Source organism: Megalobrama amblycephala, linkage group LG24 (genome assembly GCF_018812025.1).
Source record: "Megalobrama amblycephala isolate DHTTF-2021 linkage group LG24, ASM1881202v1, whole genome shotgun sequence".
Taxonomy (NCBI): Eukaryota; Metazoa; Chordata; class Actinopteri; order Cypriniformes; family Xenocyprididae; genus Megalobrama; species Megalobrama amblycephala.
Genome location: NC_063067.1, coordinates 21,194,009 through 21,211,771, shown reverse-complemented (window position 1 = coordinate 21,211,771; position 17,763 = coordinate 21,194,009). Strand labels below are relative to the sequence as shown.

At 37.2% G+C, this 17,763-nt stretch overlaps 1 protein-coding gene across 9 annotated transcripts in view; it reads left to right on the top strand.

The window, feature by feature from the left end:
* Nucleotides 1–17,763, top strand: part of agrn (agrin) — a 282,408-nt gene that overhangs the window by 200,550 nt on the left and 64,095 nt on the right. For all 9 annotated transcript variants that reach the window (XM_048178733.1, XM_048178732.1, XM_048178735.1 and 6 more), the window contains 3 exons: nt 117–317; nt 14,927–15,075; nt 15,229–15,334. In XM_048178733.1, the coding sequence (XP_048034690.1) occupies nt 117–317; nt 14,927–15,075; nt 15,229–15,334 (456 nt within the window). The remainder of the gene's footprint in view (nt 1–116; nt 318–14,926; nt 15,076–15,228; nt 15,335–17,763) is intronic.

Below are 17,763 nucleotides of genomic sequence, written 5' to 3'. Positions count from 1 at the left end.
GTTTCAAGAGGAGGTTTATTGCGGGTATGAACACGTTTCTTGTGTCTCCTTGTGTCTCAACTATCCTATCCTGTGATTTGTGTATGTGTTTTGTGTGTGTGTGCGTGTGTGATCAGAAATCTGTGGCAGCACTGTGTGTAGCTGGGGAGCGCGGTGTGTGCAGAACAAGTGTGAGTGTCAACAATGCACGGGTCAGCCGGTGAAACTCGTGTGTGGCAGCGATGGCACCACCTACAACAATGACTGTGAGCTGCGTCTGGCCGTCTGCAAGAAACAGAGGAAGATTGAGGTGGCCAAACCTGGCGTCTGTGATGAAGGTAGGTTTGTGTGTTCATGTCTGTGATAAGATAACTGAACTCCCTGTTATTTGTTGATTTTCAGTGTTGTACTGAGGGCTAGCTGGGTTAATGCATTCACTCCAAACAGTTTATTGCGGCCAATTTAACCTCCTTGCATCAACTGCACTAAGTGACCCATCATATGTGAAGCATGAAATGCGGGCATCAGTATGCACCTTGTGTTCTCTGTGTTTTCGCTCTAGGTCCCTTTTTCTTTGTACAGTATCAGTGTTTGAGAAACTGCTTTGAAAAAAATACATACAGTATATACTGACAATGGGCTGTTGAATTCTTAGAAAATAATGCAGACCCTTGACTGTTACACACATTATTTTCTAAGAATTCAACAGTCAGGAGTCAGTTATTCCGCTTATACTACGGTTACCTACGGTGGCCCAGTAGTGCACAACACAACGAAATTAAAAAAGCAAACATAAGTTCACAACACAACGGAATAAAGCCACAACACAACGAAATAAAGCCACAACACAATGAAATCAAGCCACAACACAACGGAAATGCTCCCGACCACTAGGGGGCTCTCAGAGCTCAGTATTGTTAGTATTCCTTGCCAATGTTTTATAGAGTCGGCAGTGATATGAATACCACGATTAGTTTCAACAGTATATAACCACTGTATGTATATCAACATGAAATATTAATTAAAAATCACTTGAGTGCACAATAGCTTCATATTTATACCTGTGAATGATTTGATGCGCTACCACGGCGAATGATGAAGGGAGCGTCTGACAATTCCACCAAGTGGTTCAAACGTATAATTTGTATTAATTAAAATTACTTTTAACATTTAAAAACAGACATGTTCACATTACAGAGCTTGTCAGTCTTACCAACAGGAAGTAACAAGCTTTGGAATTTGAACATGTCTGTTTTTAAATGTTAAACAAAGTCATTGTAATGAATACAAATTATACGTTTTAACCACTTGGTGGAATTGTCAGTCGTTCCCTTCATCCGTGGTAGCGCGTCAAATCATTCACAGGTATAATTATGAAGCTATTGTGCACTCAAGTGATTTTTAAATAATATTTCATGTCGATATACAACGTTTACATACTTAAAACTAATCATGGTATTGATATCTTTGTAAGACTGTCGACTTTATAGAACATTGGCAAGGAATACTAATATTAACGAGCTCTGAGAGCCCCCTAGTGGTCAGGAGCATTTCCGTTGTGTTGTGGCTTTATTCCGTTGTGTTGTGGCTCGATTTCGTTGTGTTGTGAACTTATGTTTGCTTTTTTAATTTCGTTGTGTTGTGCACTACTGGGCCACCGTAGTGACCACACCTCAAGACACTGTTCCGATGTTGTATTTCAAGAATTTGTCTGGTTTTTGTCTTTAAAAACCTTTTTTTGTGTGACTAATTTCTTACACATCTAATCCCAAGCCTCTGTTGCTAATTCCAAAACATCATTTCAGAACTACTAACAGAGGCTTGAGCCTTGATAGCAGACTAATACAGTTTATACAGTTATTAACACAGAGAGAGAGAATATGTGAATTAGCCTACCTGAGTCTATGTGTCTCTAACAGCAGCAGTGTCAGCAGCAGTGAATCCATGTTTCACGAGGCGCATTCGGAGATTGTTTTTCCTGAGAACGTTACCTCATCTTCTCTGACAGGCGCCCTGCACGTGCAGCTGACATAAACCACACTGTCTGTAAACAAAAAGAAAATCCTATCCAGTGGTGAAGTGTTTTCTGTGTTGACAAATCTTTTGCGATGTCCTAATAACAGTCGCGATTCGCACGCAACGCGTTAACGTCTGCTAATGTCCAATTCGTGACCTAATGACTCATTTGAACAGATTAATTTTAATGAATCATGACAACAACTGATGATCTGTCCACACGGTCTATAATGAATCATTTACTCGAACAACTCTGAAATGAGAACATAAGTGTGCTTACCCCATTTAGCAAGAGTGGTTAGTAAAAATTAGCCTTAATAATCCACAATATTTTCAGGTTATTTAAATGACAATAAATTAGGCCTACCTATAAAATCAGTTAGTTTAGACTGGAGTGAGGTGAAACCAGAACAAAGCAAGTTGTTGTTAGCCAGGTGCATTCAATTGTATATGGTAGAAAATTATATTATTAGTTAATATAAAATGCTACTTTTTAATACTTTTCAGGTTTAGCAAAAAATCATCTTCTCTTACAAAGCTATAAAATCACTTTTTTTTATTTATTTTTTTTTGCAAAGAGGGCAAGAAAGAATTACAGTGAGAGTATCGGGCTCGCAGATCACGTGGGTAGGGCATTTTTTAGTGTTTGTGTGGATGACCATGTCTGTCACCACCGAAGACCATTTTTGACCCAGGAAAAACCCTGCATTGATTCATTTGAATTGAAATATTTAATACTTCCACAGCAAAAATTATGTATGCGATTAATTTAGATTAATTAATCACAGAGTATGTAATTAATTTGATTAAAATTTTTAATCGATTGACAGCCCTAATAAATAAATATATATATATATATATATATATATATATATATATATATATATATATATATATGATGCTGAAAAATCAGCTTTACCATTACAGGAATAAAATACATTTTAAAATATATTAAAGTAGAAAACAAATTAAATTGTAACAATATTTCACATTATTACTGTTTTTACTGTATTTTTTTTAATCAAATAATTGCAGCCTTAGTGAGCGATAAGAGACTTCTTTCCAAAATAATTTATTATTATTTATATTTATTCTATTTACTGATTTATTGACTAATAAAATGATCCATTAATCATAAAAAAAGAATGCTAAATAATGCTCAATATTTTTTAGTATTATGCAAAAAAAGGAGGTTGTCGTTTCTGAACCACCTCACTTCTGCTTTTAACATGTTACATGACTTTGTTGGGAAAATAGTTTTATACTGGTAAAGCTTCTTTGTTTGATCTACTGTCACACTACTGAAAATGTAATCAAGGTAGTAAGTGTGTCTACTTTTAGTTAGTTTCTTTTATTTTAGTTTTATTTAAATACTATAACATACCCCAACACTTCACTGTATAGTCACTCGTGATGGTAATATCTCACTTATGTCATTCCCAGCAGGCTTTTCGGCAATAAAAAACACATGCTGTTTTCCCCTCTAAGTCTCATCAGACCTTTCTTTCCAGCTCTGTAAGCTGTGGAGGAGTTGCTGTTAAAGGTTGCAGGGATCTGGGTCTGGTCAATAGATCCTAACCAGAAGCCAGTGACACCTGCTTTGTCAGTTTATTCTCTACAGTAGTGATGCCTGGCAGGTCTTTGTATGTAGAAGATTAGTGAACAGGCTATTAGCTTGATGAAAACAGAGCTGATTTGTCTATCTTACATTTAGCTTTCAAACACCTTACTGCATTTGTGTGACGGTTGGTATGATTTTGTGTTTATAGGCATAAAATATAGTGTCAAAGTAAAACATTTTCTTAAAGGGGCCAAAGGGGCTGTTTATTTACACAGAGAGGCTTTATTCATTTGTTTAGACCTGGCTTCAATACTCATGTTCATTAGTCATAAGAAAAAAATGGCAGTGTTCTTTCACTCTTTTATTTGGAGGTAATGAAAAATGACAGTGTTCCCTGCATCTGGCCGTAGCAGTGAATTTATCACCTGTTTAATTTCACACTCTGCTAGTCTGAAGTCAGCCTCATTGTAGACACAGACAAAGCGATATGAGGAAGCCGAGCATCACCTTAGGGCCGCGGCCTGCTTTTAATTGAATATACGTTTACTAAATAGGATTATGCATTGGAAATAGCAACATAATAGCGTATAAACCATTGGTACAGGCTCACCCACAGGAAGAGAGTTTGCGAGAGGGCAAACAGGAGAGAGTGTGCAGTCATCCATTACACACAAGTATCTTCTCATAAAAAAACTTCTGCAGGCTGTCAGGATGCCCTATTGCTCTTTATGTTGGCAGCATTACAGTTACTCTAAGGTACTGTCCAGTTTCAGTAATGCCCATCTACAGGGAGACAAATCACAGGTAAACAGAAAACAACCAACTAGTGCTGGGATTTATAGCTTAAAGGGGTGGTTGATTATGATTTCATTTTTTTTAACTTCAGTAAGTGTGAAATGTTGCTGTTAGAGCATGAACAATGTCTGCAAAGTTACAATGCTCAAAGTTAAATGGAAATGGAGATATTTTCTTTTAAAGTATTCTCTGTTTAAGGACTTCAACAAACGGCTGGTAGAGACTACAACTAGCTTCTTCCCAGGTTTTTTTTATTTAATCTTTTGTTTCAAGCCATTTTAGCCAACTGAATTTATTCTACAATACAATAAATATCTAGTGAATATATATATGTATGATTAAAATACTATAAATATCCTAATTAAATTATCCAGGCATCTTTTCAAAGTTTTTTTTTTTTTTTTTTTTTTTTTCACAAAATGAACACAAGAAAGATTATTTAAAGGTGCCCTAGAATTAAAAATTGAATTTATATTGGCATAGTTAAATAACAAGAGTTCAGTACATGGAAAAGACATACAGTGAGTCTCAAACACCATTGTTTCCTCATTTCTTATATAAATCTCATTTGTTTAAAAGACCTCCGGAAAACAGGCGAATCTCAGCATAACACCGACTGTTACGTAACAGTCGGGATCATTAATACGTGTACGCCCCCAATATTTGCATATGCCAGCCATTGATTGAGCCATTACACAAGGGCAGGACGTCTGGATGTGCACTGCTGAATAATCAGACTAGGTAAGCAAGCAAGGAAAACAGCGAAAAATGGCAGATGGAGCAATAATAACTGACATGATCCATGATATCATGATATTTTTAGTTATATTTGTGAATTGTCTTTCTAAATGTTTCGTTAGCATGTTGCTAATGTACTGTTAAATGTGGTTAAAGTTACCATCGTTTCTTACTGTATTCACGGAGACAAGAGCCGTCGTTATTTTCATTTTTAAACACTTGCAGTCAGTATAATTCATAAACACAACTTCATTCTTTATAAATCTCTCCAACAGTGTGTAATGTTAGCTTTAGCCACGGAGCACCATCAAACTCATTCAATATCAAATGTAAACACCCAAATAAATACAATACTCACATAATCCGACGCATGCATTCAGTATGCATGACGAACACTTTGTAAAGATCCATTTTGAGGGTTATATTAGCTGTGTAAACTTTGTTTATGCTGTGATAGAGTCGAGAGCTCGGGAGGGGGCGGAGAACGCGATTTAAAGGGGCCGCAACCTGAAATCGGCTCGTTTCTAATTATGCCCCAAAATAGGCAGTTAAAAAAATTAATTAAAAAAAATCTATGGGGTATTTTGAGCTGAAACTTCACAGACACATTCAGGGGACACCTTAGACTTATATTACATCTTTTAAAAAAAAGTTCTAGGGCACCTTTAATCTTTCTTTATATTTCACAAAATAAAATAAATACTGATAAACAGTTATATTTACCTACATATATTGAAAAATAAAACATTAATATGCAAGAGATTTGCATGAACAATAAAATAGAATACTCACTGAAACTGTTTGAACACATTGACCTAAATGAATCAAAAAACAACATTTTCCAAAATATCTTCCTTTGTGTTCTTCAGGAAAAAAGAAAGTCATATAGGTTTGGATTGACACAAGAGTGCGTAAATGGTGGCAGAATTTTCTTTTCTTTTTTTCTTTTTCTTTTTTTGAGTGAGCTATTCTTTTAATGCTCTCAAGAGACATTAAAAGTTTATAAAATTATGAGGCATTTTTTTCAAACCAAATATCCAAAAAACTACATAAAAATAATCACAATATTCCTTAATTTTATGTCACTGTGAAGTAATTGGGGATGTATTACAGTATAGTACAACTATCCATCCAGCCGATTATGAAGGCCAAAGGGGAGTGTGTGTGTGTGTGTGTGTGTGTGTGTGTGTGTGTGTGTGTGTGTGTGTGTGTGTGTGTGTGTGTGTGTGTGTGTGTGTGTGTGTGTTTGTGTGCGTGTGTGTTTGTGTGCGTGTGTGTGTGTGTTTGCACCCATACTTTGAGATACAGAGGTCAACAACATGTGATGAATGTGAATGTTGACTCTCAAGGAGAGAAATGAAAAAGGAGACTGAAGAAGAGAGAGGTAGAGGAAGTGTGTGTGTGCGCCAAAGTGAAGTGTGACATTTAGAAGGTCTGTCTGTGTGTGTGTGTGTGTGTGTGTGTGTGTGTGTGTGTGTGTGTGTGTGTGTGTGTGTGTGTTTTCATGGGAGTTATGCATTCACAGTAAGGCATCCCAGCCACCTGCAACAAACTAGCATTAAAGTCTGAAGGTCACTGTCCTCGCAGCTCTCTTGCCTGACTTTTTTTTTTCTCCCCATTGTCCCGTATCTCTCTCTCTCCTTTCCCCGTCATCTATCTCCTCATCGGTCAGAAAAACCTTTCACCTCTTGATGGTACCATCTGTTTTTTTTCTACTAGAGTTATTCTGTGTCTGTTTACCCACTTTGCTTTCACTCTAGCTCGCTCTTTATTCCTTCAGCTCTCTGTCTTAATGGAAAACGCATGGCTAAATGGACCCCGTAAGTACATGATTGAGTTAAAGAGACGGGAAAGGGCTTTGAGGACAGTTGATGTGTACATCTCGTTGTTCGCTAATTGAAAGGTTTGTATGCGGCGCGGGTGGCGGTGACATCAAAGGACCGTAACTAATTAGCACCCCCTCCCTCACTAGCATCTACTCACTCCACCAGGTTTATTTATTCACCTTTTTACGCTGCATTTTTTTTTTCTGCTACTAACGCACAACAGAACCGGGAACGTAAATGCTTTCATCTTATGCTTAGCTTGCACAATTGGGCTTAGGTGGCCCGGAGAGCCTCGTATATGGAAATGATTGCCGCCGCTGCTCAGTGGTCAGGCTTATCAGAGTCAGAGTTTAGAAACCTTCATTTAAGCGTATTATTTACTGTATCACTGATGAGGGGATGAGAGCGTGCGTCGAATCGGTAATGGGTCTTTGCTGTGCAAAACTGCTTTGTGCTACTGTAAACGACTGGAATCGCTCTTGGTATCAGGTCTGTTTCATACTGCACACATAAGCAGCACATTTATTTACATGCTCAAATTATATTATTGTGTATATATATAAATTATTTATAGTATTCACACTGCATGTGTAAGAAACAGTGCTGTGTATCAAAAATGCAGCTGCGAGTAGATTTTTTTTTAGCACTGAGATTATTTTACTGTTTTGGACTTTGAAAAACACTTTGAAAATGCACTCTAAACTACTGGTGTTTATTTATTTATTTATATTCTTATTTTGAAAAAAATCAGCAAGGATGCATTAAATCTGTGGTTCTCAAACCTGTCCTGGGGACCCCCCACCACTGCACTGGTTTGAGAACCACTGCATTAAAGGTGCCCTAGAATCAAAAATTGAATTTACCTTGGCATAGTTGAATAACAAGAGTTCAGTACGTGGAAATGACATACAGTGAGTCTCAAACACCATTGTTTCCTCCTTCTTGTGTAAATCTCATTTGTTTAAAAGACCTCTGAAGAACAGGCGAATCTCAACATAACACCGACTGTTACGTAACAGTCAGGATCATTAATATGTACGCCCCCAATATTTGCATATGCCAGCTTATGTTCAAGGCATTACACAAGGGCAGCCAGTATTAATGTCTGGATCTGTGCACAGTAGAATCATCAGACTAGGTAAGCAAGCAAGAACAATAGTGAAAAATGGCAGATGGAGCAATAATAACTGACATGATCCATGATTACATGATATTTTTAGTGATATTTGTGAATTGTCTTTCTAAATGTTTCGTTAGCATGTTGCTAATGTACTGTTAAATGTGGTTAAAGTTAACATCGTTTCTTACTGTATTCACGGAGACAGGAGAGCCGGCGCTATTTTCATTTTTAAACACTTGCAGTCTGTATAATGCATAAACACAACTTCATTCTTTATAAATCTCTCCAACAGTGTGTATTGTTAGCTTTAGCCATGGAGCACAGCCTCAAACTCATTCAGAATCAAATGTAAACATCCAAATAAATACTATACTCGCATGATCCGATGCATGCATGCAGTATGCATGACGAACATCTTGTAAAGATTCATTTGAGGGTTATATTAGCAGTGTGAACTTTGTAAATGCACTGTATTATAGTCGAGAGCTCTGTGGGCAGGGAGCGCACGATTTAAAGGGGCTGCAGCCTGAATCTGTGCATAATTAATGATGCCTCAAAATAGGTAGTTAAAAAAATTAATTAAAAAAAATCTATGGGGTATTTTGAGCTGAAACTTCATAGACACATTCAGGGGACACCTTAGACTTATATTACATCTTGTAAAAACTGGTTCTAGGGCACCTTTAAATGTATCAAATGTGACAGCAAAGACCTTTAATGTTGAACTTTAAATTCATTACTTTTTCCAGAAAAATATTAAGCAGAACAACTTTTTTTCAACATTGATAATAATAAGAAATGTTTTTTGAGCACTAAATCATCATATGATTTCTGAAGGATCATGTGACACTGAAGACTGCAGTAATGAGTTGTTTATAGTAAAATTAGACCATATTTGTCATTATGTCCACTCTGTTGTATTGTTTACCTGTTTGGTCACTTACAACAAATGAAATCCTTGAACCAGTAACAATACTCTATAATAGAGCCTACAAGATCCACAACAGGCTCCCAGGCTGGACTCACCACTGTATTGTTTATATCTTTGTCTAATACCTTGACATTTCAGAACTATAAAATAAGCCATGGGATAAACTTGTATTGTCAAATCTTAAATGGACACACCTCAGCAGCACTTACTGCGTTTGTTCCAAAACCCAGCTCAAAGTTCGAGCGCACTACGAGATCTGTTATAAATAGACTTTTACCTTTACCGGCCTTTAGGAACTGCTATGGACTGAGATCTTTTTTTGATGTGCTCACTAAAGCCTGGAATGAGATCCCACAGCACATCAGAACTATAACATCAATAAGACTATTTAAAATAACATTTGCTTGCCATCTAATGGACAGGTACATATGTGACCACTGAGGTGGCTCCATGGCCTCCCCCTAATGCTCTTTCTCTCCGTTTGTGTGTTTGTTGTTGTCTTGTCTTGGAGTTTGTTGTGTGTGTGGTATTTATGTTCTGCAGAGCAGGAACCTGCTGAAAAACAGTTTTATACTGAGTCAGGCCCGATTGTTTTGAATCCTTTCCTGCTTAAAAATATAAATAAATAAATAAAATGATGCTGAAAATTCAGCTTTGTGATTACAGGATTAAATTACATTTTAAAATATATTAGGGCTGCATGGTTTATCGCACAATACGATAAATAACATTGAAATCGCGAAGGCTACAATTGTATTTTGTTTTTTTTTAATCGTTCTTTTTATCCGGTTCTTTTCAGTGAACCGGTCGAACCAGTTCACCAAATCGGACTGAATCGTTCGAAACAGTTCGCATCTTCAGTAAGCAAACACTAAACCACAAATTACTAAAGTTACTCACTTTTTGACATGCCTGACACTTCCTCTTGAAATAAACCAACAACCCAGAGTTATTCACTTACTCCAACAGTACATTGACTGTTGACTGGGTCCAATCTGGCGAAACATAAGTTTATTTAATTACAAAAAAATCGTAATGTAAGAAAATCATGGATTCTGCGCAGAAGACTAATTTATTCACTTTATAACTGTAAAACTTAGTTTGCACATCACTGCCTGTATATGTGTTTGGATGCTTTAGATGCAAAACTAAATTGTAAATGCATGCGCAAATGCGATTATGATTATGATTACTGACTGATATTTTAACGTGTTAAGTGTTTTTTCATCCCGGCCGCGATAGACGACTTCATCGCCAATGACGTCATTACATTGGAGCGTAAAAGAACCGGTGAACCATTTTTTTCAACCGGTTTATTGAATTGAACTGTCTGAAAGAACCGGTTAGCGGAAAAGAACCTAACTTCCCATCACTAATACTTTGAGTTTCTGCGCAAGAGCGCCCACTGGCTCTCAGATGGAGAAGCATTTGCTACTGATCACAGAGCCGTACAGCTCTGACAAGCTGCGCATGGAATAATCGCAGCCTTTGCCAAACCGTGTGCGATTAAAATTTGCGATAAATTGCAATATATCGTGCAGCCCTTCTTCATTCAGAATATATAGTAATAATATTGTTATTATTACTATAATTATTAATAACATTATTAAATGTATTTGGTGTTAAAGTACGTGTAGTGTGAAACAGACTGTGCTTCAGGCAGCTTGTAACTGCTGTGCTATATTGTAATTTGCTGTCCTATAATAAAATTGGTGGCAAAAAAGAGAAAGATTGTAATAATCATAGTCAAATGCTGCATTCTTTCCCCTTGGAGTCTCTTGGCTGATTTTAACAGGACGTTGCCCTAAGGCATAAATTCAGCTCAGCTCACATTAAGCAAAATACCGAATCTCTTCATCACAGTGTCGGATCGCTAATGCTCTGAAGCAGAAACCTGATGTCTACACAGTGAGCGCGTTAGCTCTCTGTATCAGTGTGGCCAGGGTTTCAGGCTTGAGTGCTTTCATTGTTTCCAGGCTGGGGCTAATGAATTGAATGGCCTCCACGAGTATCGACCCTGCAAGGCTGTCAGTGTGAATTTTTGATAAGACGTATCAGTGCTGGCCAACCCCTAGCTTTTACTGTGACCAGCTCCATAATCCGTTTAAGAAGATGTTTTATGCTAAGTGGCATTTCCACCTATACACAATCGATTTTCCCATCAGGCCGCACGGGGTTGCCCTACCCAGCTTTGCATGTGAAGAAAAGAGCATGTTTAAATCGCAATGGAGACGTGGGAAAGAGCGTCCACAAGCATCTGCTTTTTCCTTATTAATCAAATCGATCGACATGCGGAATTTGTGTTTGCCTTATGCAAATGATATGCTGACTAATTAATCGCAAATAAATGTATATGAGTGTTTGCAGAGAAAATCCTCCAAATGAAGATAAATCAAAGACATCACAGTATTGTACCAGACACTATATAGACTATATATATATATATATATATATATATATATATATATATATATATATATATATATATATATATACACACACACACACACACAGGGTGCGATTTGTGAAAAAACCAGAGGGGGGATGTTTTGAAAAGTGTTTTTTTTTTTTTTTTTTGAAATTAGTTAAAAACCAGAGTGGAGTTAAATCAGAAGATTTTTACAAAAAATCTTCTGATTTAACCTTGAGATTTTAAGTATTAGATAGCTTAGATATTTGCAACACTATCTATAATGACACTAATAATTTTTAATTTCTGATAGAAATGCAAAATCAATCAGTAGTTATTAATGGAATAATGAGACAAACCTTTACATTTAGTCGCGTTTGGTCCCATTAATTTTTGATCACAGTGCATACACATACAAACTTTTAGTCCAAAAGTGCGCACATTTGGAGAAATACACGTTTACCTCAGATTTCGTTAGATAGAATATAAGCTGGGCCATACGCAGGGTTTCATAATAAATGTTGTTTGTTAGGGGGGTATGGGGACATGCCCTCTGGTGTACATATGTGCATTTTTAAGACATTTTAAGGCCAACAAATTGGATATCAATAGCTTTAAAACCATGTCAACAAATACATACATGCACAGTTTTGAGGCAGCTTTAATCTCATGTGTAGTAATTTCATGACTTAACTTACAACAGAACAATGACTGTCATTGCTTGTAGTTTCGTTTGTGCTTTATTTAAGCTATAATAAAGTAATTATGCAGCTCGCGCCGGCGCATTTGTGCATGCAATTCTTGAGTGCGCGCCGCGAGCACAGTATAACGACTGATTGGACAGTCATGTTAATTTTACCGACATAGCCTGACAACATCTCATCTGACCGCAGTTCACTGTTGTTCAACTGAAGCTCCCTCGTCGTCACCTGCACCTTTTCTGCGTTTGTTTGACTTGCGCCTGGCGCTGAGGCGAGGTCGGAATGTGCGTCTGAAAAGTGTCCCGTTTGTTGTGGTTGTAAAGAGACAGTTCTATATAAACACAGCATTTTACTTGGCAATGTTTTAAAAAAAGATTTTTATTTTTGGTATTTTATATGGTGGTTTGTGGAGTAGCATCACCCGGGGATATATATATATATATATATATATATATATATATATATATATATATATATATATATATATATATATATATATTATATATATCATTTTTTAGGTTTTTCTTGGCAAATTATGTTTGTTTTGTTTTTTTTGTTTTTGGCCAAGAGCAGCGCTGCTCTGCAACTTTCATTAAAAATAACAAATGGCAATGCTCTGTTACAAAGAGGGGTGCTTTAAATCTCTAGCAAGTCAGCTTTGTTGACTAATGAACTTTAATTCTAATTAAATAGGCTAGATAAGAGTGTGTTTAATGAGGTGACTCATCAGAAGAAAAACCCTCACCATAATCCCCAAAGTTTGGATCCTGGAGAGAATCGAGATTTATCTGTCGGGGTTTCATACAGAGAAACTAACTCTGAACTCGCACTGAGACTAATTGCACCCAATATAATGTTGTATGATCACTGGCGCCACGCATGATGGCCGTAAAACACCCGTTCACATTGATTTCCTGTGCTAGATAACAGATTGTCAGTTATTTCACTTCCAATCAAAATGTGAGGGACACTTCGCTGGTGGCACACTGGTGTCTCACTTAATTTATTTTGTTAGTTGCTGGGTAATTCCATAGCTGGTCATTATCTTGTACTTCCAGCAGTGCCTTTGCTTCAATCTTCACTCCAACGTGAAGAAAATCTCAATATTTGCTGCTCCATATGCCCTGAATTTTATTTTATTGGAAGACAATGTGCGGTATACTGATATGCAAATATGTGTTTGCATGAGATCCCCAGTGTCTGCTTGTCTTATTTGTCTTTGCTCTATGTCACTTCTAAAGTACTTACTCGCTGTAACGCTCAGATCGCAGGTATCGTGTGAGATTGCTCATTTATCTCTCATTGAAATCAGTGTTAGTGATTTTATTTGTTCTTTTATATGGTGTAAATTGAGGTTGTGTGTGTTGTTGTTTATTGTGTTGACAAAGCTGCCTTCTTATGAGGAAAACAGCTATGTATGGATGTTTGTATTGGTATAATTTTTACTTTTAGATTACCTTTGCCATCATGTAACGTCACTAAAGTTCATTTTTAAAAAGACTGATAATTAATAACACTGCCAAATGTAATCATTAGCAAATCTGATAAATAAATTAAAAATTAATATTATTGCTTTTACTTTGGTGTTTAATTTCTAATTTCTTTTGGCAAAAAAAAAAAAAACTTGAGTTATGATATTGGTTATTGGTTATCGGTCATAACAAGAAAATATTTGTTTTATTTTAAAATCTCAAAATTAATATACATTTTATAAAAAACATCACACACACCTGCATTATTATGTTGTGATGCCTAAGTTCACTTGTAATATCTAAATTGAAAAAAAAAAAATTATATATTTTTTTATTTAGACAAAAGAGTATGGAAGTTTAATATGTATATTTTTACATATATTTTGCATGTAGTTATGATCTTACAAAATGGATGGAATATTTGTCACTTAAAAATGTATAAATCTCAAAATTAAAAAAAAAAATAAACTAGTTAAGAAAAAAAGGTGATTAAAATGGTGAAAACATCTTCTAAAATTTTAATGTTCACCAAAAAAATTTACATTTTATGCACATAAATGATCTAAGTCTTATTTCAGAAAAATGCGAAATAAGTTAAGGCTTTGAGTTAGGATTATATAATGATTATAGTTATTATAGTTATAGTAATGATTGAGTTATTTTAAGAACAGTTTAAATCAATCCAGTATCCATGCCATGAAATACAACAAGCATATGGCCACGTTCACACAGCAACAGAATATGGTTGTCAGTCCTGTATTTGAGACCATAAAATGGTTACGTTCACACACAGTTGAGTTATTTGTGGGAGTGACAACCGCATTCTCATTCACACCTGTATATTTTCAGGACTCACAACCGCATTCTCAGAAATCCTGCGCTGTGTGAACGGAACCGGACTGGACATCTAGTTGTCTGTCATGTCATACAGCATGTCTACCATGTGTTGCAGGTTTTCATGTGTGGGTTCGGTAGCTTACAGCAACAGAGATATGAGCTGTGTCATCTGAAGATTACGTCTTCTGTTCTCCACCAGACCTGTTCCCAATCTGACTCAAATGCTCCGCTGTCCACCCAGATATAAAAGCTTTTGATGAACTCGCAGCTCGATTGGACTCATGTCGTATCAAAAGTCTTAAGACTTTTCAGTTTTATGTACATCGCCATCTTTGATATTATTTTGGTCATTGTCTCTGTGGTTAATGGTAAGAGAAAAAGAGGTTGACTCATATTGCACGTTCATACAGACAGTATTGAGATACTACTGTAAGTTGCTGTGTAAACGGGACATTTTGAGACTCACACCTGCAAGTAAATGCAGTTGTCAATCCCAAAAACTGACAGTTGAACATAGCCTATATATGTGTGTTCCAACAGACTGCGGATCAGGAGGCTCAGGCTCAGGCTCTGAGACCTGTGAGCAGGATCGTTGTCGCCGATATGGCGGATTGTGGGATGACGACAGTGAGGACGAGGACGATCGCTGCATTTGTGAATTCGCCTGTAAGAATGTGCCACAAAGCCCGGTATGCCCATTCAACAATTGTCTCACATTGTCATAAGCAATCAAACAGAGTGCTGCCCATACACTGCTCAAGCATTTGACTTGTTAAAACGTGTGCTAAATCTTGTTGAATCCATTAATTGTGCCGCGTTAACCTCTCTGTGAACATTTGCAGGTGTGTGGCTCGGATGGGAACACATACACCAGCGAATGTGAGCTGAAGAAAGCCAGGTGCGAGAAGCAAATGGACCTGGTGCTTCAGAGTCAAGGCCCCTGTCCAGGTGAGAGACCACTTTTCTTTTCCTCTAATATTAATGTTTTCCTCAGTTATCTGAAGAATAACACTCCAGGAACTCTGACAGGATGGTTGTTATAGAGTGACTGCAACAGAATGCAGGGTTTCTTTGAGCTTCGGGGGCTTGTGTAGTCCAGACCTGAGCATCTACCACTGAGAGAGGAAGAGCGTGGCTCTGTGATCAGAGCAGTGTGAGATTCCCTCAGGCTTCAAGCAGAGCTTGACTCCACTTGCGCGCACACATGCACGTGCTTTTCTCTCCGCGCTCTCTCTCACTCGCTGCACCCCTCATCCTTTATCTATGGTTTTCTCAAACTCTGAGTTTTCTGCTTCAGAGCCTCACAGGCCCTCTAGCCAGATCAGTCATGCTCCTTCAGTGGCCGTGGAAAATAAATCCTTTTGGAGAACTTTCAACCGGTGTGAGGAGCTTTTGGCATCTGCTTCCAATTGGCTGAGCTCAGATCAATGGAAATCTCATCGGGCCTTGCATTTGATATTCACGCTGCAGTCTCTCCTCCCCCTTTTTCTGACCTGTGCCTTTGAGAGCTGACTGGTCTCCGGAGCACCTTGCTGCTTTTTGCTAATTGGAAATTAGGTCTTGGTGACCTCTAGATAACCTTGCTCTGAGTCTCCTTGCAGTGAAGATCTTAGGACGCTGTAAAGTGCTTGGCTAATGGTGAAGCTTAGAGGAAATAAAAGACTGAGCTGAGTTGGGCAATAAAGCTGCAAAAATTTATATGTACAATATTTATACTTTTGCTATGTTCTATATATATTTCAGTATTTATGTGCTTCAGTTTTTTCTCTGAAGAACCACCATACGTACATACACAAAGCATTGAGTCATTTAGATCATTTAAGATTCATGGAAATGAATCATCTGTTTTAGCTTAGTGTGGATAAACGAATATTACATTTTCTGTATAATATTGGTTCTCACATCTTTTCATTTGAAATAGCTGTAATAGTATTACTCTATCGAAAACTTTTAGCACCTTTTTTTACTATCACAGCTCCTCTCAAGGTTAACTAATCGTGAAAAGTGCTGCATTACATTTAGGTCTATGCCGTTATATTTATATCGTAGCATGAAAGGTTGTAGTGATGAACAGTGATCACAGACATGATGTTGAGCTCATGAAAGCAGTGATCTAATCATTGCAACTCAATTTCTGCACACTAACGAATACTTTCATCATAACTAATAGCACAAACGCATTGTAACTAAGAGATTCGTTGAATAAAGCGGGAGTTTTGGTGCGTGTCCAGAACTCAGTCACTGATAAACTCACGCTGTTTGATTGACAGCTCCAGTGATTGTAAAGGGAGCGTTCTTTGATCTCTTTCTTTATATAATTTAATCACCATTTAATTGACATATCATTTTCATCCTACTAAGAGAAACAACGTGAAGTTGACTGTTTACTCACTGACACATAGACAAAGAACATCTGACTGCATGAATCATTACATATCAAATCAGGCATTAGAATTAACACAGTTACTTACACGTTGTTGCATTACTATCGAGTCCATATCGTCAAAGTCTGTTTGCAAAGCCTGTACCAAAAATCGATTGATTTACCAAAGAATCCACGGTGAAATCACGAAAACAAATAAAGCTCTACTGAGACATTCACATTGTTGAAAAATAAATAACCATATTCCTAGCATTAGGACCCTTTGAAAGGTTATGTTATTTTTGTCCTGTTGTATTGCTCTTCTCTCCTCGTCATCTCACTAATATCAGTGGGTGGGGCTAACGTTGCAATGATGAAGTAGGCGTTAATTTCTTCTGCAGAGGCAGAGTTTCACCTATAGATAGGCACATTCCAGGATCATTCGTTCAATTGGCCTGGTATCAATAAAAGCTTTTATTGGACTAACAAGGAAGTTTTCAGTTCTGAAACTTACAAAGCTCAAGTAAAAGTTGATTTCTCAATTCATGACCCCTTTAATAAATATAAGCTGAGCTGATAATGCTTTTAGGAGCACCTTGTTGTTTCTGAAAGATTGTGTTGTAGAACAAACGAGTGTAGAAGGAGAATGGTGAAGAATCGGGGTGAGGCGAGAAGAAAGGATCAAATTAAAAGCACTTTTGTCATAATGGACTCAGTGCGGAAAGGAGAAGTTTAATGAGGTGTGGACAAAACCCATCTCTGAAGCCACAAAATGCTATGAAAGGCACAGTGACACATCACTATTATACCCCAGGACGTGTACGCTCATGCTGACGGCTTCCTGATTTACGACAGCCTAGTCCTCCTTCAGCTCCGAACTTGAAACCACAAACCTGCCACCTCACAGCCATTGAGCTCAATGGCCTAGAGAAGAAGTGCTTGGAAAGAACTAGTGTGGAGAGACTGTGAGAAAAAATGACAACACAGATAAGACAAATTGGCACCTGCCATCTGC